This window comes from Madurella fahalii (genome assembly GCF_045866475.1).
Source record: "Madurella fahalii IFM 68171 DNA, scaffold_4, whole genome shotgun sequence".
NCBI lineage: Eukaryota > Fungi > Ascomycota > Sordariomycetes > Sordariales > Madurella > Madurella fahalii.
The window spans coordinates 4281042-4305750 of NW_027263974.1; the positions used below are offsets into that span (position 1 = coordinate 4281042).

At 54.4% G+C, this 24709-nt stretch overlaps 4 protein-coding genes across 4 annotated transcripts; 2 read left to right on the forward strand and 2 right to left on the reverse strand.

Moving 5' to 3' along the window:
- Positions 1–1766: 1766 nt before the first annotated feature.
- Positions 1767–3583, forward strand: MFIFM68171_08239 (Putative HC-toxin efflux carrier TOXA; the record flags this gene model as incomplete). The annotated part of the gene is made up of 2 exons (XM_071063659.1): positions 1767–2143; positions 2245–3583. The coding sequence occupies 2 exons, from the start codon at positions 1767–1769 to the stop codon at positions 3581–3583; spliced, it is 1716 nt and encodes a 571-aa protein (XP_070919760.1).
- Positions 3584–3966: 383 nt separating this feature from the next.
- On the forward strand, positions 3967–5949 carry MFIFM68171_08240 (uncharacterized protein; the record flags this gene model as incomplete). The annotated part of the gene is made up of 1 exon (XM_071063660.1): positions 3967–5949. One exon carries the CDS (start codon positions 3967–3969, stop codon positions 5947–5949), a length of 1983 nt encoding a protein of 660 aa, XP_070919761.1.
- A 1713-nt stretch (positions 5950–7662) lies between these two features.
- On the reverse strand, positions 7663–8942 carry MFIFM68171_08241 (Subtilisin-like protease 9; the record flags this gene model as incomplete). Its single annotated transcript, XM_071063661.1, has 2 exons — positions 7663–8586; positions 8634–8942. The coding sequence occupies 2 exons, from the start codon at positions 8940–8942 to the stop codon at positions 7663–7665; spliced, it is 1233 nt and encodes a 410-aa protein (XP_070919762.1).
- A 2670-nt stretch (positions 8943–11612) lies between these two features.
- MFIFM68171_08242 (Cytochrome P450 E-class, group IV) lies at positions 11613–13771 on the reverse strand (the record flags this gene model as incomplete). Its single annotated transcript, XM_071063662.1, has 7 exons — positions 11613–11800; positions 11858–11959; positions 12039–12340; positions 12456–12583; positions 12662–12993; positions 13070–13264; positions 13348–13771. The coding sequence occupies 7 exons, from the start codon at positions 13769–13771 to the stop codon at positions 11613–11615; spliced, it is 1671 nt and encodes a 556-aa protein (XP_070919763.1).
- Between the last annotated feature and the right edge of the window lie 10938 nt (positions 13772–24709).

Sequence of the window (24709 nt, forward strand, 5' to 3'; positions counted from 1 at the left end):
ACCACAGAATCGCTCGTCGGAGGGCAGCATGAAGATCCGTCACGTCACATTCGTCTGCGAAATCCAGAACTGGAAAACATACCCGAGACGTAGGATCGGATTCCCCCAGCGGATATGGGAGGTAAGAAAGCGCATACTCGGGCAGTTTATGGGACTTCCGAAGCGGACGCCATACACGGCAGAGAAAAGGCGAGGGCAACCATTTACGAGATCACCCGTCAAACAACTGCTCGTGACGGGCTACAGATAGCCTGTGCCACCCTCCTCTCCTCTATCCTTGACCGAGCGGGGACAATAAAGGTTTAACATCTCTGTACGTGCATCGCCACCGCGGATCCCGTTTAAACAGGCCGCTATGGAATGATGTTTCCAAGTCGATCACGGCCTGAAGATCGACAAGTTACCGATTCCCAGTCCCCCACCCACCGTTTCATACCGGGGATTTCGAATATTAGACCTTTCTGGTTTGCTATAATTTCTTCCCGCTCTCCCCACAGAGCTTCTTGGGACCCAAAAGCATCCAAGACATTCCGCAGAGGCGCACATGGCGTGCTGGTCACCGTCGCACTGCATTGTTTCTGTGTCTTGTCCCGGGGTCACTACCACGGTATCGGGACTCTCGACTGTATACCCCACACTTGGGGAGCGTGGGTACACGCAGTAGTCGATGTTGTGCAGGCATGACACGCCTCGACCAACCGATTTGTTGGATGGGCCATTTGTGGTGTCTCAGCTAGAACAGTCGCCAACCTGCGAGGTCCGGTGCCTGTCAGTAGCAGAGCAGTCTCCAAAACTGCCCTTCAGCGCATGTTTGAGTCAGAGTGCGCTGTTCCTGTGTGTCTCACTCCCGCATCATAAACGCGTGTCACGAGTTACCAATGGGTATCGCGGGGCCGAGACATTGTCGCTTGCCGCTTGCCGCTATCTGGCGCAAATTGGAGTGAACTGCTTGCCGATTCGTCGCCGTCAATCAACATTCGATTGGATACATCTTGGACCGGTTTGCAGAGTCGGGTGCCAAATTTGGATAATATGGCATGATTGCGCTGGCTGGCGATACCTTGGGAGCCTTCGATCTAACGTTTCCCTAAAACTCCAACGGACGAGATGATAAGCTTTGCGCTAATAACCAACTACCTCTTGCATCGGTGCTGATGGTGATTGAAGCTTGGAACGAGGTTGAGCTTGGCGCCGGAGATTTTAAGCGGCAATTGGGGGCCGGAGCAGCCGATTTGGTGCTTGCGGCAGGTTGTTCCCCAGGGTGGCCCGTGCACCGCTAGATCTTCGGCAGAACAGTGACCGGTAGAACTTCGGTCGCTGGGCGGCAGAACTCAGTCACAAAACACCATCCCATTGCCAACTGGCAACGGCAGAATTCCGGCTTGTCGGAGGGACTCTCTGTCGAGCAGCCATGTCGATTTGTCAACACCTAATTTCAGAGAAAGCACGGGAGCCACGGTTCACGCTCACAGTCGCGGCGATGGCGACGATACAAATAGCCCTGCCCTTCGTCCAGCGAGGGACAGCTGGGAAGGGCGCGCAAAAAGTCAAACGACCATCTTCGACTCTCTTGATTCTTCGCCGCCGGGCCGGCCATCACAAACCTGCTGACATTATCCCGAGCCGAAAGGTATTGTCTCAACAAATCTGTTAGTAACTTACCGCGTTGGTCGGTACCTACCTGATTCTCCACTCGATTGCCTCACGATACCCTAGCGTCCGAGGGACTCTTCATAGACCAGAGGAGAGCGGCTGCATTACCAGCCATGGATCCAGCCATTGTTGACCGCAGTACATCCGATACGAGCGGAGAACCTACGCCCGACATGAACGGAGTCCTGGCCACCGAGAAGAGTGGCGAAGGAGATGCCCGGTCGGCCAGCCAAGTGCCGGTGCCTCGCGACACGGCACCTGGCGGCAGAACCATCCACGGCTTCAAGTGGTTCTTGGTGTGTGCCGCTCTCTTGATCATAGCCTTCCTCTACGGTCTCGACACCACCATCGCTGCTGATATCCAGGGCCCAGTGGTCCAAGACTTTGGACGGGTCGACTTGCTGGCCTGGATTGGAGCAGGGTTCCCCCTCGGTTCAGCTGCTGTCCAGCTGCTCAACGGCGACCTCTATGGCAACTTCAACATGAAATGGTACGTGATCAGGATCTTCCACTCAGAGAACAAAACCCTCATACTCAAACTCGCCCCGAGACCGCCGAAAAGGAAGCAGGTGGTTGACATATCTGGGATAGGATCTACATCGGTGGCATCGTGGTGTTCGAGATCGGCTCCGCCATTTGCGGTGCCGCGCCCAATATGGACACGCTGATCGTCGGCCGCGTCCTGGCAGGTGCCGGCGGTTCGGCCATCTACATTGGCGAACTCAACTACTTCACTCTGCTCACGGACCCCACCGAGCGGGGACTCTACATCAGCTTGATCGGCCTCTTCTGGTCCGCTGGCGCCGTAATTGGTCCAGTCATCGGCGGCGCCTTTGCCGAGTCCAGCGCAACCTGGCGATGGGCGTTTTACATCAACCTGATCGTCGGCGCGGTCGCAGCACCCGTCTACCTCTTTTACCTCCCGGCCCTCCGCTTCGCGCCACACAAAACCCCGATCCGGGAGCGCATCGCCCGCATCGACTTCCTCGGCCTCTTCCTTATCGGCGCGACCTGGGTGCTCTTCACGGTAGCCTTCACGGTGGCGGGGGGCCCATGGCCGTGGTCCGACGGGCGCACCATCGCGGTCCTCACCGTCTTCGCCGTCCTCCTCGTCTGCTCGGTCGCCCAGCAATCCCTCTGCATCTTCACCACCCCAGCGGCGCGGGCGTTCCCGGCGCGCGTGCTCCTCGGAAGCCGCACGCAGATGCTCCTCTTCGTGGCCACGGCGTGCGCGCAGACGTCGCTGTTCGTCACCACCTACTTCATCCCCATCTACTTCCAGTTCGTGCACTCGGACAGCGCGGTGCGCGCCGCCGTGCGCCTGCTGCCCTACATCGCCGTGACGGCGGGCCTGAGCGTCCTCTCGGGCCACCTGCTGTCGAGGCTGCGCTACTACATGCCGCTGTACCTGGCCAGCGGGGTGCTGCTGACCGCCGGCGCGGCGCTGCTGACCGTCTACCTGGGCGACCCGGCCACGCCCGAGGGCACCGTCTACGCGGCCACCGTCGTGCTCGCCCTGGGCACCGGCCTGGTCACCACCGTGGGCTACACGGTCGCGTCGCTGACGGTGGAGGCCGGCCATGTCGGGGACGCCGTCACCCTGCAGAACGTCAGCCAGCTCGGGAGCACCGTGATCTGTCTTGTTGTGGCGGGGCAGGTCTTCCAGAGCGAGGCGGTCAGGAACCTGAACGGCGTGTTCGCCGGCATGGGCTTCGGAGAGCAGGAAGTCAGGGATGCGGTCGCGGGCGCGCAGAGCGCGCTGTTCAGGGAGCTGACTGGGGATATGAGGGCCGCAGCGATCGGGGCGATCGTGCGGGCTATACAGAGAGCCTTTGTGCTGGTTATTGTTGGGGGCGGGGTTATGATTCTGACGGCGGCGGGGATGAAGCGAGAGGCATTGAGGTTTGGAGACGTGGTTGCCGCGCTGTGAAGGTGGCTGTAGAGGTAGTTGCAAGTCCCTTGTTCTCAAGGCGCCCTCGGAAGGCTTCTCTGCAGTTCGGAAAGCGGGGTCAAGAGTCTTCCTGCCGCAAGTCCAGTTATTTCTTGCCGATTTTCTTCGCCCGAGGGCACCACAAGCATTGTAGGGTTCTCCTTCCCGGCCGGGCAGCCCAATGCGAGTCGAGGTCGAAGCCCAGCGACCGGTTTCTGGGCCTGAGGTTGACGCCAGAGATCTCGTCGCCGTCGCCAAACACAATTACCTGGCATATCGTGAATTTAGTACCGTTAACGTCTAGTCGTTGACGCTCTGTCTCTGACCCTTTTGCGAGCCACGCCAAAAAAAAAAAAAAAAAAAAAAAAAAAAAAGTGGATGCCATGGACGTCGAGTTGGAATTAGGATCGGCCAGTTCCTGGCGGGATCTCGGGCCGGGAGTGATGTCGGGCTGGGTTGAACTTCTCACGACGCTGACGTCGAAGGCAGAGGCCTGGTGCGCCGGAAGGCCGGATGTGGCCTCTCTGGACCTGGAAGCCATCTACGATGAGCTGCGCCAGCTTGATACCCAAGAGAAGTCGATGCTTCCGAGACGAGTCCACGCGGATGACTATTATAATCTCTTGGCTGATGAACATAAACCGGCAGAGATGCGGCTGCGGGAACTGAAGCGGGAGGCCATCACCAGCGGATTCGACGCCCGCCGGCTCAGCCTTCGATCGAGAGCAATGGAACTCTCGCGACCCGGAGTGAGGCCCCTCAACATCTTGGACCTACCTTTGGATATCATGCGCGTCATATTTGACAGCTTTCAGGAGCCGGCTGTTGGGGAGGACGATCGTGTGGTTTGTTGGGTTCTCTACTGTGAGGATTTGGCTTTGAAGCAACGCCAAACCCTTCACGAGGCACGGCTTGTCTGTCGCCTCTTCCACGAGCTCGCAACCCCGCTCTTGTTCCCGATTCTTCGGGTGCACATCAGCCAGTCGTCCCTCAATCTCGTCGACAACATCTCCAAAAGCCGTTGCATGGCCGCCGGTGTCCGTGGCGTCCTGGTTTCCGTTGCATACCGGCCCAAGAACTTAGCCGACGACATTGCCGCATTCAAGGCCGTCCGCATCCGGAAGCTGGAGCAAGTACAGCAACAAATACAAGGTGAATTCGAATTCGGCGGATGGAGCCAAGCCATTCAGGAGGCAGGCCGTGGCGAAGAGAGGGTTAGGAAGCTTACAACGGCTTGGAGCAACATGCAAGCACTGCGCAAAGAATGGGAAGCGCACCTAGCCGCGCTCAACGAACAGGATCTAGCCGGGCGGCCCATACAACGGCCGCTTCCTGAACTCCAGCATATCCTCTGTCGAGGCTTTGAGTTTCGGCTTCTACATCAGGAACAGTTCCGGCTGCTCACCAATGGCGACTTTGTGAGCGGTCTCACCGCCGCACTTGCTCGGATGGGCAATGTGCAAGCTGTTAGATTTGTTGATTCGTTACATGCGGCGACCGCATTGGAATACTTCGGGGACAATACGCATATGCTCACCGACGCCGAGGTCCTTTCCCGATTCATGACCGCTCCGCTGGACTGGAGGACGATCCATGAGAGACACGGCGGACCACGCGACCTAGAGTGCGCAAGGATCATGTCCGAGTTACCGATCGCGCTCCACAAGGCGGCAGTCACGCTGAGAGAGCTGGATTTTAGTGTCATCCCGTTTCGCAAGAACTTAGCCACTTTGGGGGGCCCGGGGTGGGAGCCTCTGAGCGATGCATGTGCGAAACTCGAGGCATTTAGCCTCTCGCCAAACAACGGCCCGATGAACCGACACGGCCCTCTCGCGGACGAAGACAAAATCCTTGTCGATAGCTACTTGGGATCGATGTTGTCCAAATGTGGGCCGAGTCTGAGGCACCTACACATCGATTGTCGGCGTTTTTATAATGGCTTCTATCCCGCCGGATCGTTCCTTGGTAAGCTGCAAGGGCTGCCCCAATTGCGGGTCCTTGATATCAGGGAAATCGAACTCACGCAGGCGGAGCTCAAAGCTCTATGCAATGGGCTAGCCAACAGAATCCGCCGCCTCAGTTTATATGCAGTTAGACTCAGCGATGGTCGCTGGGCAAACGCGATCGACACCTTGCGCGACAAGACTGCGGCGTACCGCTCGACGATGCAATGCCTCATTTCGATAGTAATGCTCTCTAGGGGTGAGTTCGATGAGGTGAGATTACAAGATGAGCCCAGCGGGTTTTCCTCTCCGTTGGCCATGTCGTTGTTGCGGGAGACAGAGAGATATGTGCAAGGCATCCGGGCGGACAATCCGCTAAGGGATCCGATGGGAGCTGTCTTGAGCCAGATTAGCGGGACATGATGCAACTACAAAGCTCGGAAACACTGTTATCCTCCTTGTCTTTGGTCAGAATTGGGCAGACACCAGGCGCAAAGCTGTTTTTGTGGTTCGTTGACTGGGTAGACTAGCGTAATATGCGTTAGCTGTGTCTATCCTGTTGTGAAAGGAACAAGAGCGAATAGCAGTATCTTCCAGTGCCTAATTAAATCAGACTTCAAGAAGGGGCGCATGTGAATGAAAACAATAAAAGCACCCGCCCCGTCTGACCACGACAATCTTCAGCTTCGCCATTGTCGTTGTTGCAAAAGTATCCCCAAGTCACAGGCCCGAGATAGCTAGACACCAGACGGCTAATTAGAAGCAAACATGTCAAACCTACCGAGCACTCCGTACGAAGCACCATCTCTTTATCCCGGAAGCAACACCATTCCACCGTAAAACTCTTACCACGGCCATTCCAAGCATCTCCTCCACCACCAACCAACCCCATCTGGAGCCAGAGCACGGCCATTCCCTCTCAACCGGCCTCCTTGGCTGGGAATCTGCCAGCCCCCATACCCTCAGCACCAACCACACCGGCCCTATCAACACCCCAGCTATGGCCAAACCAGCAACCAAAACCACCGCCCGCTGGCCCACCGCGCCAGCCCTCGACGTGGGCCTCGCCGCAACAATAACAACTCACCATCAACCGCGGGCGGCGCCGGAGCTAAGCGGTGCCGTGTTCCACAGCTTCGCCCCCGACAAGGTCCACGTATACTACCACCACGCCAGCCGGGCAGGGCGGGGTGGGGAGGACGGAGGAGTGCCGGTTCGTAAAAAAGGCTTTTGAGAGCCCCGATGGGGCTGGGGCTGGGCTATGGGGGGAAGGATGGTTTGGACGGTGGACAAGGGGGGATGGGGTGGGTGGGGTCCCGGAGCGCCGGCGCCGGCGTTGGTGCTGAGAGATGGCGGCAAGGATGGGTCGGTCGTGGCGCGCTGCGTGGCGGCGCGTCCTCGCCCTGGAGAAGGCCGGCTGGATGTGACGAAGGTCGGGGGACTTATTGTAGAGCAGTTTGAGGGGGGTGTTTGTTACGCTGGTGGGGGGGACGGAGGGGAGAGGAGGGCCAAGGCGGAGATGGAGATTGTGGGCAAGGTGGTTTTTGTCGGCTTTGGGCGGTAAGGGAGGGGGTGGTGAGGAGGGCGGTTCTCGGCTGTGAAACGGTGCTGTTGAGGCTGCTTCAAAATGATCCGGTCGGCAAGACAATGCACGGTATTCGACTTGTCTGCAGTGTTGCATCTAACCATCTACTGTGCTTTCGGTGCTGCTACCTTCTAGGCTTTTATTCCCTTCCAAGCCATAACCCGTCCCACACTGCACTCGGCCGTAGGAGTAATTATGCTCAGCCGCGGTTACAAGAATACTAAGTTATCCTTCGCCTTCCATCTCTGATTCTTTCAATCAGCACCGAGGCGCTTTCCTTCATGAGAGATTCGCGCTTCGTCTTCGACATTAGACCAAGTGTACTGTATCCTGATAATGTGCATCACATCTGACTTAAGAACATCGTTTGTGAAGTAAATCTACAGCTGCACATTCATTAAAACTGCACACTAGGTTAGATGCTAATTTAAAGGGGTTGGTCAACGAGTGCCTGACGCTCTGTCACCCTCCCACGCTCGGCAATTCTAAAGCTCCGATCTGATTGTCGCCCAACTGATCGACCTGGACGTTAGGCCTGCGGTTCTCCTACGCTACTCGTTTCCGTTATAAGCGATGCGGTTGGGGCTCCCCTCCCTGTCGCCGACACCCTTAATGGCAACGCTCCGGATGTGCTTTGTCACGGCGGTACTACCCCTGATATTTTCCGTGATCATGAAGTAGGCGGCTAGCCCCGCGACGTGTGGGGTGGCCATGCTGGTGCCACTCATGTACTCGCTTCCGCTGTCGCTGCTATGGGACGCGCTCAATATCGTGACGCCCGGCGCGAAGATGTCGACCGACTTGCCCCAGTTGGAGAACGATGCGCGCTGGTCTTGATCGTCGATGGCGGCGACAGTGATGGCGCTGGAGGCCGACCCCGGGGAGTAGTGGGTGGCATTCGCGCCTTCGTTCCCGGCCGCGACGACGACGGTAATGCCCGCATCGGTGGCAGCCTTGACGCCCGCGTTGAACGACGTGGATCGCTCGCCGGCAAGAGACATATTGATGATGGACTTTTTTTCCATGCCTCGCTTCTTAGTGTCGGAAATGACCCAGTTGATGCCGCTCAGCGCCCGCGAGACGCTGCTGGTGCCATTCTCGTCGAGGATCTTCACGGCAACCACGGTGGCCTTCTTGGCGACGCCGTATGTCTTGCCGGCAATGGTACCGGCCACATGCGTACCGTGGCCTGTCTCGTCACGATCGGACGTGCCCTCAACGAAGTTGGCGCCCCATTTGGCGCGGCCCTCAAATTCCTCGTGCGAGGTCCGGATTCCGGTGTCGAGGACGTAAACTCGCACGCCCTTGCCTGCCGACGAGTCGTAGTTGTAATTTTTCTGGCCCTTTTTGAGATGCGAGATGCGGGCTAAACCCCAAGGACTGTCAGACTGTCTGGTCGTGGAGCGTCTGGCCAAGGCGGGATCAACCGCAACGGCAGCCGTTGTGATGAGGGTGTCCTTCTCAATGTAGTCGATCTGGCCAAGTCAGCCATGGGTACAAAAGCCCGTCCGGAAGCGCTTACCAGGTCGCATTCAGACAGAGCCTTGACTTCAGAAGACGGCATCTGGATTACATAGCCCTGCAGACCGGGGATGTCGATCCTGCCAAGAAGGCCCAGCATATTGCCTTTCCTAGCTCTACTGTCAAAGTCATCTTCGTGGTCCTTCCTTTTGGACGGAACGACGTCCGCCTTGTACGCGACGATATACTGGTCGGGAACAACGAGCTCGGGCGGAACTTGGTCGTTCTCAAGCAACGCTGCCGCAAGGGCCAGCGGTGCCAGCGAGGTGGTGATGAGGCCCACGAGGCCACAGAGAGCCGTGAGTTTCATGATCACAGAGTGTCGCAAATACCTACTAGAGACAAGGTCTTCCGAAGGAAGTGAGAAGCCGTGAACATAAGTAGGTAAACGTGTCTCAGACGCTTAATTAAGGAGAGCCGGTCAACAGACCCTGGTAATTCAATTTCCATCACCATGTCGTGACTTTCTTTGTTTTCATGGTGAACTGCCAACAACAGGGAAGCTTTCTCCAACAGAATGTCGGGAACGGGGGAGTAGCGCGTCGAGGCTTAAGATCCGGTGACAATCCCTCGCTTGGCGCTTGATTGGCGTGGGCCCTCGGTCCCGAAATTGTGTTCCAGAATGGAGCTGGTTGAAAGCCATGTTTCATTCACGACCAACCAACCACGTGCCGTGATGTGGTCGATGCGACATCCCTGTGATACTACAAACGCTTCGCTGTAAGAAACAGTGATCCGATCTAACGCTCCCACGAGGCTGCCATTTTTTTGGGGCCTTTCATGTGCATTGCAAAGGAACTCGCTTGCAAAGCCTTTGAAAACCTTTCGAGGGCAGGGTTCATGGGCGATCGCTGGCTGCGGCTAACTGATCGGAGAAGTTGGCTTGTCGATCGCTTACTTTGGGAATCAGACCTCCGGCTATCACGTATTTCACAAATCTGTGAATCCTGAAGGTGTACGCTAGTGATGTGACACTGTGAGTGCTGAACTTGAAACAAGCCGGGGTCCGCCATAGCTAATTAAACCACTTCACAATGTGCAGAGTGAGTAAGGCAGAGACCCGGTTATAGTTTAGGCGGTTATTATGAACTTACCAGCACCTAAATAATTTGAACTAGCCGTTGACTAACAGATATTGCTCGTAGTAATTACCCGAAATATTCAGGTGACATTTGGGTGATGGACCGTTTATCGCCAGGTCACTAGAGCGGCGAGGAGCTGGCAAAATCAACTACGCTATTCGATTGCGTCTGGCAAGTTAACCTGGCCTCCTTCATGTTCCTGGTATGGGCCTCGTGATTGGCGGGTTGAGGGGTCGGGTAGTGTGCCAACACGATGCAGGCGAATGACGGGAAGCAGTCTTCGTCGTCATCCCAATTCTTTCTACGCACAGTTCAGAAACAGCCCGGCGAGGGCGCAATGAAATGGATTATAGATGCAGTACTGACCTGGGGAGCCGGGACTGGCTGGCGACCTGAGCACTCAACTCCTTCTGTTATTGCCTTCCTCGCCTTTCCATTCCGAAAAAGAGAAAAAAAAAAAAAAAGGAAAAAGAAAAAAGGCCACCGCTGGTAGTCCCTAGATGGGCAACACCCCGGGGCCCTGCCAATGCCGATTGGTAAGTTTTGTTATTTATAACATCGGGCTAGCTTCTGACGGCTCCAAGAAGACGCGAACAACCGAGTAGTTGGCCGCTGTAACTACCGACCAATCTCATGAGTGATAGAGCAGGCTCACGTGAAAAAATGGTGACACAAATATTGGCTCAGATATCTTACCATTACCCCGCTTGTGGTGATGGCAGCCTTTTTTTCCTTCGAAACTCTCATGATATGCAATCCAGTCTCTCTGGACATTCTCCGCGGTTTCCCTGCAATGATGGAAGAGGCGGAGTGCTTCAAATGTCAATGTGTTTTCGTCTCATACAGGGCTCTGGAAGTCCATCTTATAAGCTGCACAGCCACCTTTGAGCCGAGGAGGTCGGCAGCGTGGGCTTTCATTCCTCCGCCGGAGTCATATGATTCATTACGTGAGCCGCGATATCGCCCTCGAAACCCCCCGAGCCGCAGTCAGCCGCCTCAACGAGCAGGCTCCGATGCCGTACACTCTTCTCCCGAGACCCAGAGGGACGGGGCGGACGGACACCGACGACGCCCAATTACGAATAACGCTACAAGAGTCGAATGCACCAAATGCGAGATGTCATTTCCAGACGCGACGAGACTCGGCGAGCACTTCATCGAGTCTCCCGCTCACCCTTACTCAGTTCGGGCGCCGCGCTATAGCCGGGATCCCCCTGTTTCCAAAGCTGGGCCAGCGCCGAAGGATCGCCCGGCTTCTTCTGCTCATAAGCCGTGCCGTCCTGCCCACACACCGGGGGATGCGAGTGCCCCCAACCTAAACGTGTCGTGCGAATGTGGGCGCACTTTCAAGACTAGCTCGGCTTTGGCGCAGCATAAGAGGTGCTCGATGAAACATAAAAGGATTGTAGATGGTGGCGTGGGAACCGGGAAACAAGACTGGAATGAGGGACTTCCGGGATTGTCGCAGTGCCCGATTGGGGATGGTGGCCGGATTGACGACGTTACTGCTGCGTTCGCAAAGCTCGATACGACGGGATAATGTTGCAACTTGCTATCTAGAATAACATGAATGGTTTACCACTTCCATTTATTCAGCTATGCTCTAAAGGCTATCTTACTAGGTCAAGGTTAAAGTATGTTCGGCACTAACGTTAAGTATCTGACGAGCCAGAGAAAGGGGGCAAGTCTTCCACAGGTACTGTGGCTACCCCTTGAGGTTTACGCCTAACACTTCCAGTAACGGATTCACGGCATCACGTTGCGGTCCCTTCATCAAAGTTGGTATTGCCGGTGCTGGGCGCAAGTGTCGGTGGTTGGCGACATTACGGTCGTGATTCTTCCTTTCCCCCGCTGGCTTGTCCTCCCTATGCCATGGCTCGCATCACCATGCCCGAACATTAGTCTCGCTTGGTAAAGACAAGCTTTAGCGGCCCAGCTTTCAGAATAAGATTGTCCTTTGCTTGTTTGTGGATAGCCGTCCCATCTTCTCCAGGCGCGAATTCGAACCTGTAGCGCAAAACGGTGTAGCTGAGTACGAGTCGTAGGACCATCATAGCAAGGCGCTTCCCTACACAGCTGTACGGGCCTGGCTTGTGTTAGCGTTATTTCCTCGCACAAAGCGGCGGCCCCCGTGACGGCTTACCCGTGAGAAATGGGAAGAATGCAGTTCGGTCGATTATGAGGTCTTCCCTGGTTGTCCAGCGCTCGGGGATGAACTCATCCGGCCTCACGAATGCCTTGCTGCCTAGCGCGAGCGAATAGTCTGTTAGCATACACATGTAACTTCTAGCTGTGTGACTGGGAAGGAGCGGGGGCTGGCGTACTTCGTTGCATTGGATATCCAGGCACGCGCACGCAGACGCCCCCTGGGATATAGACACCATCCACGACGATACCTTGGGGTGGTGTAACCCTGGGCCCGTTGTTGGCCACGGGATTCTCTAGTCTCATTGTCTCGTTTATAACAGCGTCGAGGTACGCGATCTCGGATAGGTCTGCGTTTGCAAGCTCGCCGGGTAGACTCTTGCCGTGGACCTCTGCAACCATGGCGTGGAGCTTTTCTTGAACATAGGGATTCTTGGAGAGGTAGAAAAAGGCATACGACAAAGCGACTGCGATGGTATCTCTGTAGTTATTGGAGACGTTGTGTTAGCTACCTAGGCTGGGGAGAAGAGTGGTCGAAGAGAGGGGGGGTAGAGAGAGAAAGACAGAATCGCGTGAGTCAACGAGGCAAAACGTACGTTGCGCCAGTCAAAATTAGGGCGGCATCTGCATACAAAATATTCTTGTTAAAGAACGCCTTTGGTTGTGGTGACCGGAAATCTTCTAGCAAATGTTTGAAGATATCCTGCGAGGCCTGGGAATCGTTCTTTAGGGGTATTAGTGTTGTTGGGTTCAAACTGGCCTCCGTGGAGAGGTTGGAAAAGGGGATATACATCACACTCACATTTGCTCTCCTATCCGCCATGGTGCGGGCGAGTTCGTCGAACTCGGCCGCTTCACCGCCGACGTTCAAGCCTTGCAGAACGGACAGCGGCCAGCAGACTTCTCCAAGAGCGGCGATCTGGCCGAACATCAACTCAAGGAGATGGAGCATGCGATTCTCCTTGCCCGCCTCGAGCGTGTTAAAATCATGCGAGTACCCAACCTTGCCCATGTTGTCAAAAGTGATAAGGAGCGAGAATAGCGATGTGTCAATCGGTTGGCCTTGGGAAGAGGCGAGTTTCCGAAGCCATTGATGCACCACGTCGCGGGTGCGGGGCTCATAGTTGTCGATCTCTATATGTGGTGCTCAGTGTCAGCCAGTTGCAACTTCTGGATGCCTCCCTAAACGGTTTCAAATCCCATGTGTCACCTTTTTTTGTCATGGCGCGTTCCCATACCTGCCGTCTCCAACGGTGCTCCTCGTGATTTAGCATCGAGACGAGGTTGGATTCTCCTTTGTAGAGGATCACGTCGTAAATCCCAGTGTCGCGCTTCTTGCATCCGCTTTTGGAGGCGTGGATTTTTGGGATGGCTTCGCTCGATACGATGAATAACTCGTTCGGCGCTTCATTTTAGTTAGCTAAGGTACTTACTAGGCACCCGAACCTACAGGTGATCTTGCCGACGAGCGGCATAACTAGCAAGTACCTATCCTCACAATATTGCCGTACTTTGCAAGCAGCTTGTTCTGCTCGACATGGATTTGCCCGTTCACTCCTGTATATAAACCGTGGAGTTTTGTAATCTTCGCCGCGAGCGGTCCCGGGAAGCGGCGGAGCGGATGGAAGAATAGTCGGTAGGTAACGATGCTGGTGAAGAGAGCGACGAGATACGAGCCGAATACCATGGAGGATGCCAGGAGGCCCGCGGAGACGCCGCGCTGTGCCATGGCAAAGGCGCACAGCATGACATATGCAGAGCCATGAACAGTGATAATGCCCAGAGCGCGAGTATCGTGAAACCCTCGAATGAAGTACAGGATATGCGAAAGGATGCCAGTTATGGCTGCAACAATGCAAACTTGACTCAAGTCATTCGGGGCGGCAGCCCAGGGGTGGAGGAGAATGTCCATGATATGTCGCCTAAGTAGCAGGATTGAAACGGCCGGAGGCGATGGTGTTCGATGGGACGGAGGGCTACAGGCTGGTGACAGCTATCTGCTGCATACCTTACCTTTTATAGCAGCATCTAATCACTGCCCCGCATTGCGTCTTGTGGCTGAGTGACATCAAGTCCAGAGCTCGTGGCGCGTGGGGCTCGATCGCATACCATATTAAGCAAACGATCAACTTCTACACTAAGGTAGTTTGCCTCTGATTGCTACATGGCTGACTACGCCATACGTGCGACGCTGACTGAGTTCCCCGCGCGTAAATACTCGATCGACACGACCTTATAAAGCGGATGTAACGTTGAATAACTCGAGTGCTCGACCTCTACCGGCTGACAAAAGTTCCACTAATGCAATACTGACAGAGATAAGTGACGCCATCGAGACGGATTAGGCATACGGCGATGCAACCTCTCCCGACATCTTACCACTTTTGTCACAGGACACAGGCAGTTAAGCGCACAAGCAGGAGCGCCGTGTTGTACAGTACCACGAAACTTGCGATGTGGGCGATGAAAGCAACCCCCGTAGAATGCCCGGAATATTATCGTGCCTCCTTTTGCACGCTGCCGCCTGTTGGGGAGAGAGTCGACTCTCTCGTTTCTTGACTCCTTTCGACGGCGGAGCCGGCCCCAACCTCCACAGGCCGCTTCTCATTCCCTGACAAGTGGGGAGATGGCGCCAAGAGCTATTGGGCGATGCCAATGTCAATCTCGGGATGCACTGAAGATCGCGATGGGTGGGTGCTTGACTCGGTTCTCGTCCTTTGCGCCGAGTTTTGGTCCCAAAATGCAGCGAAGCGGCGCTGTGATGGCAGCACGGACGGCCGCAACCCCCGACCAATAAGGGTGGCTGCTGGTGATGGGCGTTGTTCTTCTTGGCTCGGCGGCTTTGCCGCGAGCAAGTACCGAGGGCAATGTGCGCGGTGAGCACTGTCTCTCATTGCTCCCTCAGCTCTAGAGCTCGGCTGGCAGACGCCTTGAAATCTGGGTGCGGCTCGAGCGGTAGCATTGTCTGAAGGTTGCACACAAAAGCTGAGCCATTGCGGTACCTATGACGGGACTGAGTGGTCCGGATTATCGAGGCTACGAAGCCCACCAACTCCCAAGACATCTCACAGTCGCCCCAAACCACCGCTGTTCGTAAAGGCGGAGTGCATGCCACCAGCGGGGATCAGCTGCTATCATGATCGCAAAGCTGCCAAGTGTGCTATCAGCGGCGAGGCTGGACAAGTGTTCAGGAATGTATGAGCCTGTATCCTAGCTTGTGTTGTGATGGCGTATTGCTCATGTCTTTGCGACAGTGCAGATTGCAGACAAGTTTGATCGCTTCACCCTCATTAGAATCCTTCTCAGACCAGCAGAGGCGGTTAACGCCACGCCATACTAATGCCTGAAAAGCATTCGCGTAGATAGAGCCCATCCTGCGAATCTGGCTGCCTTTTTCCTTGTCATTTGCCTGGTTGATGCAGATCTCATCGACCCAGAGAACTCCGGACGTCGTTTCTCGCCGTAACTTCCGTATCGCCGCCACCAAATCCGGCGCTGAATCAAGGCTAATACCGTTATAGATGATGGATCCCCTACCCGGTAACATGTCAGATACGTGATCGGTTCGCCAGTCTTCCCACGTATACGAGAGCGCCTCGTAGCAATAGATGACATTTGTCAACATGGCACACATTGAGACATGCCTCAATGTCGTCATCGTGAGGGGCTGAAGGCAGGATCTCAAGGGGTCGAATGAAGCCGGAGGGGGGTAGGACTGTGTAGGGGTGATTGGTCTCTAGTGTTCGGCCAAGCTCGGGGGTTTGACAGGAAAGTGGGAGAAGCAAGATGGACTCCCCCTCCCTGACCTCTGGGGAGCTGATATATTCTTTTCATTCGAGTAATCCAAGGGAGGAACGCCATTTGCATCACAATCTCCATCACGTCGCGATTCTCCATGGATTCCCCAAGTCCATCAAGTCGAAATCTCTGTGCTGGTAGTTGAGTACGAAGTGAGAATATAATGGGAGAATGGATTCGGGCTTTCCAATCGAACGGTGCGGACACATACACTGAACAGAGCCTTGCAGAGTCTAAACATAGCTGAAACGTGGTGAGGACGTGCGCGGAGTGCTCCCGAAACGACATATTTGATGGTTACTCCGCCTTCGCAGTTTGGGCATCTTGATGGGTACCCATTTTGCCGTGGACTCGAGAACCTCAACCAGGAGACTCGAGATAAAAAGAACATGTCAAGAGTAAGGGGGGCGGGAATCCCCCGTCAACTGGACGACTTCCCACCACCCAACAGTCGCCGGCCAGGCTCGTAATCGTACTGACCAATACGGACTCTATGTTTTGCTGATACGTCATTTTCGGGACCATGGGTATGCGGCTGAGATGCATGGGCGAGAAGGAGTACTCTGACTAGAGCAAAGTGTCAGCGGTGAACTGGAAAGAGGGGTCGAACTGGTGGCAATACAGCCAAGGCAAATGCGACCAATACGGTGACAAGACACGTGCCGCATCGTGACAGGCAGCTCTCCCCCGATGGGTAGTCAAAAAGGGGAGAGGGGGAGGGGGAGGGGGAGGGGGAGGGGCCAAAAAGTCGGAAGATCTCCCCATGCATCGAGTCGTGAAAATAGCACTCATCGACCAACGAGAAGTTATCCCCCGCCCGTCGTATCTCAAACGCCATATCAGCCCTGTAGAGGACGCAGATGAAGAGGGAGCGGTAAGCGCACGCTGTCTAACAGGCGTCAAGGAAAAGGCTAACGTTTCCGTGCCCGCTCGTTCCCGCCATAGGCTTTATCGAAGAAGCGTTTTAAAGTTCAAGTCGTATGCTCTGCCTCGCTTAGCCATTCCAAACGGCCAAACTACAATGCTAGACGCCCATCTACCTAAGTATTTGGCAGGCGTCTCTAGCCAGCCGAGAGGCATGTCTAACCATCTAAGAGGGCGCCTCAACCATTCAAAAAACCGGAGATAACCATTGAGAAGGCCGAAACAGCCGGTCAGGAGTCTCGAAATCGGGGCGTAGATATCTGGTTCTAAGGACTTATAGGCCGAATAGACGGTTTAGCTCAGTGCGCACCTGCACTACATGTATGCTATCCATTCGCAAAGGCTTGGCCGCATCCAAGGATGGTTTCTTCAAGGGTGGCGTCTAGGCGTTCGATGCCGGTTCCCGAGCCATTGGTTGCATCGACGAGGGTGTCCTTGACAGCGGAAGGGCGTACGGTGTGATGATATACCGTCTGTGACCCCGTGGTGGCTGTACGGTTGTCGTACGAGTCCGAGACCTCGCTTCCATCGCAAACAAGCAAAGTCTGGTAGGTGATTGCTAGCTAGTGTATGACCAGCAAGGTACCTTAGCGTTGAGCCATTATTACCTTGCCATCTGGGCTGGGCACCTCCAGCACCAGCCAAACAGGAGCATGAGCCTCCCACCTGAACCTCCTACCATCGGAGTGCAAGCTCGGACTGAGTATGCTGGCCACGTCCTGAACTTGAAATGGATAGGGCGTCTATCCGAGGGCAGTTGCAAGGTTGTGTGTATACCTCCACCAGGCGAATGTTAGCGCGGCAAGGGCCCACTGTTAGTATTTACTGAAATAGTATAGTGTAGTCAAATAATGGGCCCCTTTCCGCCCTAACGTTACCTACCCCGGAGGAGGATGTTCCTGAAGGATGAAGTTAGCTAAATCAGGGTCCCTTAACTCCGTGCCTTCCAGTCGTGGTGAAGCTTGGGTCAGCCATTCAGAGTTACAGGTTCACAGAGTGCATGACACCCACGGCCGTGTAATGAAGGGATCGAGGAATCACTTTCTAGCACATAGGTCTTAACTCTATAAGGGGCGTAATATTGCGCCGGATATCGGAATCCGCGGGATGCAAAATTCTTTCCACTGACGTTGCATGAATTCGCACAATATCGCACTGTCGTGCCCATCACCTCGTGTAAGGTGGTTGACTCGCACTAATTATCTCGCATCGCATACCCATGTACTCATTGCTTGACAGTGACCTCAACTTCTTCGACCTAGACGATGTCAAGCATGTGTCCTTCCACTGCGCTAAACTCTCTTTGGTACCTTAATTTCGAGGATCCAGTCACTCCCTTTCGCCCTTGCTCTCCGTCAATCAACTGGTCTGGTCGGATATCGATCGGACTACCGGCTACTACATGAGTTGGTCTTCACGGTATATAAACGCTCTCAGGTCTCTCGACTCGAAATCACGAACTTTTTTGTGAACCATCCTCCTCCCCACGAATTGCACTCACCCATCGAACCAACATCCATCAACGTTAGGACCTTGACCAAAATGAAGATCACCGCACTATCGCTCGGACTCGTTGCATTACTTGGCGTGGGGTAAGTGGCACAGACAGTACGATCCCCTCACGTTCCTGAAGCAAAGGCTGATACCCTTCATCGCAGCGACGTTATGGCGCAGAATAGCAGATGCAGATGCTTCGTAAATGGAAACCCTTCGGCTCCAGGCAACTACGGGGCTACTGTGGGTTGCTGCAGGGACGGCCCGGGCAGCAGCACGAGGGGAGTGATGGAGGGTGATCTGGTAAGCCTTGGACAATCTGTTTGGCCAAATAATATATGATCCCATAGGAATACTGATCAGGTAAATCATGAGCAGTGTCGCTTATTCGACTTACAAGCTGGTGGGTTTCGGCAATGCTGCGTCCAAATTGGGTTGAGTTGGAGCTGCTTTTAGTCATTCAGCCACCATACCTACGCTGTACTTAAGTCATGGCATTCCTGTATTGGATTTTCCTTTCTCGGGCGAAATGATATGAGTTGAAAACCTACTATGATGCTGCGGAACGTGCGTGATAAACAAGTGCGTGCACTCAAGGACAACAACTTTTGCTCAACAGGTACATGTAAGAACTGGCTGGACACCGGTAGTTCTACCACTGCGTTCTACGCTTACTGATGCTTTCATTGGGCCTGATCGCCACAGGACCATCCCTCACTGTCATGGGGATGGGTCGGTAGGTCCGACCCCATGAAGTTGCCTCAAAGACCCCAAATTCCGCCTCATTGGCTACTATCGGGTGTCCTTAACTTACCTATACCAAATACCTCTTTTACCTACACATTGCATTGGTTTCATATGACATGATTGATGACATTCCTGTCCTTTGAGTTCCTTCTTCGAAATACCATATGGTTGTAACAGAGATTTTCCTACAAGCTTCTTATTGTTCTCTGTTCTGGTTCTCATCACCGGGCACCTTATTCCACAGGTACCTATATATTGCCCAAGAAAATAACTCCAGCCCAAAACCCCCTACATAGGAAAACCCAACTTACAACCCCAGAAACGCCTTAAACCACCTCTCCTTCGACACCACCTCCGTATATAATCTCTGTCCTCCTCCCCCTTCTCCGGCATCGGCAGACTCAACCTATACCCCTCCCTCTCACACGCAACCGTTGCAACCCCACTCATGCCAATCCAATCGAAGATCGTACACAAGTGCTTAATCTCCGGTGGCTGATGCCCCTGCTTTTGAAACCCCACGTCCGGAATCTTCCTCACGGAAACACTCCCGTCTCCAGCTCGATTCCACCCGGTACGGTGAGGGATTGGTTGGAGGAGCGGCAGGTGTTTGGCCTCGTAGCCGGGTTCTTTGAGGGGTGAATCTGCGGCAGGATCAGCAGACGCGGGCAGTTGTACGGACGGAGACGAATACGGAGTGGGAGTTGGAAATGTCGGCGAAGGAGAAGATAGTTTTGCCGTAGGGGCCGCGGAAGCCGTGGGGTGTTGGGGGGAAGAAGGGTAGGAGGGCGGGTGTTGTCGGTTTTGGTCCTTTTGGAAAGGGGGTCGACTATGAGGTGGCCGTTTTAGAGGTTGGATTCTTTTTCGTAAGCATTTTAGGTGGGCACTAGAAAGACTGGGATTGGAGATTACTTCACTTGAAGAATCGATATCTGCTAAGGCGGTGGGTGGGATGTCTCAGCGGGCTAAGTTGACGAAAATGAGATGAAACAATAGCATCGGGCTTGATACATTTTTATATGCTCTGTCGACGGTCATGGTACCTAAGGTAGTCTTGCATTATTTTGTTCAAGGCCTTTGTCTCTCATTCAACGACTCGAGCTCAACTCGCAGCCCTCTCCATACATGAACCTCCCAACAAAATCATATACCAAATCATCCAAGACGTCACCTGGTCCATCGTCGACCCAGCCCCTAACCCCAACGCCCCATCCCCACCACTTTACCCAACTCCACCCGCGGCCGCACGCGCCCTGCAAACCCTCTTCAACCTCTGCCTTACATCCCGCCTCCTCTACACCATCACCCTCTCCCCCGTCTACCACGAATTCTCCCTCAGTTACAACGACATCCACGGTGACCACTTCGGCCCTCAACTCGCCCAACGAGTATTGATGTACGTAGCTGCTCGAGGTATGGGGAATTTCGGCAGTGTGACTCTAAGACTTGACCCATGTGTATCAAGCATATAGTAAAATAAGGGAGGAACAAGATGCATCTACACTAGGCAGCATCGGACTACTAGAAGATTGGAGCTGGCTGAAGGTAGGGAACGGGCGATGACAGAAGGGACTGGTGCCGTGGATGACTGGTACTATACAATCCTGCTCTCTCTAGATTCAGCCTACATGCTTTCCGTTTTGGATGTTTCCACATTGTTGCAGGTGCTCATCGAATGAAGCTGCTGTGAATTGTCGTCTATTATGAAGAGGCAGGCGGCTGGATTTCTTGTACCCAGTGCAATGAAACCCGCATTCTACTTCCCCCGATGTCCTGTCCAACCATGGCGCACGAACGATTGCCACGAATCGAAGCGGATTCCCTGACCGTCCATCACGGGGATCTACCACACGAGGGCTTCGCGGACGTCGTGCAACGGATCCGGGCTGCTGCGATGCCGCTACCTTTGCATGGTAGGCTTCAAGCTCTTGGACTTTCATGTCCGCCACGTATTTGTCCATGGCGCTCGACGACCCATGGAACGCAATGGCGGCATGAAGAGCAGATTCGTAGTCGACCAGTACGGACTGGTGAGGGATCTTTTCTCGTTTGGTGAGTACGTGCCGGGTATTACTCTCATACGGGGCAATCGTTCAATAAGCTGGCGGTCCAGTCCAAACTTCCGGCTCGCATGCCTTGGGGATAGTGGCAAGTACAACTTATCCTGCGATAGACACAGGAAGCAAACACGTTTGCAGGTAAGGAGATAAAGGTAACCGCCGAAGTCGTCGCACCGTTCGCATTTAGGCATGCATAGTTTATCGTACAGAGTGCTGCAGGTAATCCAACTGCCAGTTCCGATGCCTAGGATACCACGCAGTGCATTTCGTGCGTGCATGGTAATCGCTCGGTATTGGGGGAGGAACTCAACCAACGCCGTGGCACGTCTGTTGACGCGTCGGAAATCGGTGAGAGTACGCAAGTCAAGTTGGCAGAGAATGTCTCGAGAGGGAGCGCATCGAGGGCACCGATATTTGTTGCGGGTGCTGGATGGAAACGGTCGCCCCCTTGGGGCTGAGATGGGCCGGTCAGAAGATTGCTATCCAGAGTGTGATCGTTAAGACGTAAGCGAGGGTAAATAAGATGCGAGTGTTCTTTCATCGTGGTTAGGTATTCCGTCGTGGCGGGATTGCGGGCCTCAAATAGTATTTGGCGCGTCTGGTTCAGACATGGTTTCCCTATCACAAGCGGCGCGAAGTCGGTTCGATCAAACGTTTCGTGACCTGGCCGGCTCGCAGTATTGAAGCAAAGGCCGCAGAAACCGATGGATACTGGAAATTGAGCGTTGGTCCGTGACGCACCCGGGCGAGCGGTTAGCTGCACCCGTTGTCAGGTGCAAGATCAGTCGACATCCCTAGGCTGCCTTTTTAGCTCCATACCTAACCCAGCCTACAGGAAGAACAACACTCCATGTTCCGCGGCCTGATCTGGTCGAGTTCCCAAGACTCTCAGCCACCGACGGCAGTGCGCCGAAGACAGTGGCTACGTCGTGCATGAGCCAGTGCCGCTCGAAGACCCCGAAGAACATAAAAGGCCCTCTATGTGCGACGGTTACCGGTAATTATTCCAAAGACGGCAAGGACCCGGGAATGAACATGACAACGGGCACTAGTACAACATTACACTGACATACTCACAAGAGCCGATGATTTGGTTGTCGCCTCGGAGAATACCAGCGGGTCGGAGGGGGACCGTGGGATGAACGGGAGTGTTACGGAGAGAAGGTCCAAGCATCAAGGTAGACTGAGACGAGTTTCACTTGACTGCTTTTGTTAGAAAGGGGGCTAGGAGCTCAAGTCGGGTCACATACCACAACCACCTACCTGCAGAAACCCCACACAGACACGCGGTTGCACAACCTGCGTCGGGCACAAAAAAGAGACCCATTCAAAACGAAGATGTCCCATGCGATTAACACGTACCTTAGCAATTTAAATAAGGTAGTTATGTGGCTATTACTGAATCAGAACGCAGTAATCCTATGGAACGCCTCTAACTAACGTAGGATAATGTAGGGCACACTGGTCTAGTCCCTAAGTTTTGCCCTTTCCTAAGTACTACTCTCCGGCAAGAGTTGGAGGCGAATAAAAGCACCGACTACATTTAGAAAGTAGAGCAGGTCACTGGCCCTTGGCCTTCTCCTCCCCGTTCGCCCCGCCTTTCCCTTTTCCGTTCCCTTTTCCTTTTCCTTTCCCTTTCCCTTTGCCTTTCCCTTTACCCTTACCTTTTCCTTTACCTTTTCCTTTGCCCTTACCACCGGCCTTCGCCGTCCGGGTTCCGAGTAGCCTCTCGCCGCCGCTTCCGCTCCGGTCTTGGATGTTACTTGTAGTAACACTCACAATAGCATCCTCGCAAGCCGGGTCCGATGAAGTTGAGCGTAACGCTGCATGACCCGTTGTGGCTGGATGCAGCAATGTTACGGATGGCACGCTGTCCACTCCACCAGCATGGTTGGCTGCAGAAGAGTCAGACCGTTGTTGTGCTACCTGGTGTAACGTATGCTGTACTCACCGGATCCAGCCGAATTGGTCTCGTGATTGCTACCTGCGGCATGGTCTCGCTCGTACAGAACGGACTTCTTGTCTGATCTGACAGGGTCCCAGGAGCTGTGCGTGTCATCGATGCCCCGCATAGGCCGCAAATGATATGCCGTGGAGGAGCTCCAGAGGAGGAAGAAAGGTAGGATAGTAGCACGGAACGAAGGAGAGAAGCGCATGGCTGTCGGGACCGGACCAGAACAGATTCGGAGACTAATGCCGGAGAGAAGCTGAGAAGTCAATGCTTATTACAGTTAAGAGATCCGGGACAATTCAAGGAGCGAAATAAGAGCCTGCAAATAACGGGGGAAATGATCAAGGCAGAGACGATTCTAAAAGCGCCGGAACTTTTACCGTTATATAGGCATCTGCCGTGCACAGTGCAGCATAACTCAACGGATTACTGGAGAACCTTCAGCTCAATCATGTCTCTTTCCAAAGCTATGGCAGTTGTGGCGCGCACCCTGAGCGACACCGGCGGGAGCCCATACGTGGCGTTTGTTTTGGAAGCCCAAGTTAGTATAAGCCGCGATTCAATTTGAGACACAGTCAAGAGAGATCATTGTGTCCATTGGTGCTACAGAGCACCCAGCCGTCGTATGCAGGGGCACTTGTCCAATCCGAAACGCCAGGGGTTCAGCCTCGAGTTATGGAGTGGGCGATACGCTGCGCGCGTGGGCGGCAATACATTGTAGCGCCGTTTCCTCAAACTAAAAGCAGGGGGTTTTGAGGCTAGTGTTTTGGTCCACTTTAAGGCGATCGAGGCAACATTTTCCGCTCGAATCTTGCACTGCCCCCTGGTACCGGAAGTTTACACCATCACGGCACGACAACACTAAACATTTCCGGTACTGGAAAAACCATGTCGGATGGCTCGGTGTTTTGTGTCGGCCAAGCGGGGCTGGCAGCGATTCCAGGCACTCCGGCTTATCAAGAGTTTGGTGTGTCGCTGGCTGCAGTCTTCAAGGATTTGACCCACGTCGTCGGGGCCGTGGCATGGAACAAACGGTGGTTTGTGAGGGAAGATTGGCTGAAGAGGATGGACAGCGGTGGGACGAGCCTGTTTCAACCTATAGTAACGTGCTTGTACGGCATTAATGCCAACATAATGTGCAGAAGCCTGATGGATTGGACATGGGCGGGTAAGCGGGTAGAGGGCTTTGTGACGGGGATCGGGATGGTCCAAGAATGATGACCTCAAGCTAGGTCTGTTCTGGCATTATGTGCCATTGGAGGAGAAGTCCTGCGCTCACCCGCTGGCAAGGTTTGAACGATGTCGATGGAGGACGTCAGTGAGTATTTCTGGCCTCTGGGAAACTGGTGTGTATACTAAGCCAAGAGTGGTGATGATCAGCCATCCTCTCTGCAGGAATGAATTAATGCGGCTGCACCCCGATCTCGATCGCAGGGATCAATCTCTGCTGACTGCACAGCTTCCCCAGGGCGAAGCAGATCTTGCCCGTTCTTGGGCTGGCTCGATAGCTTCAGGAAATCGTGAACGGTCGCGTGTCGATCTATCACCTTTAAGTGCCCGTTTCCGCACGGTTGGTACCCGCCTTGCTGTAGCCTCAAAGCCCCGGCAGTAATATACCGTATGTTCGGGATTTAGATGGCAGTGGAGAGGCTCCTCTTGGCCGTGGGTGACTAGACGCTGAGAGATATGCGACGGGCCTAACTGTCGTAGGATTGCGTAATCTATGACACATCTCTCCGCGTTAGAGCGGAATGAGCTACATGTGAGGCGTTACTATGAAGGGTAAGATCAGGACAAGACGGATATCGGTGGGCAATATGGGGAGTGGCCTATCATCGCTTCGACTTGGCAGTGAACCATGGGGAGAGGGCCGAAT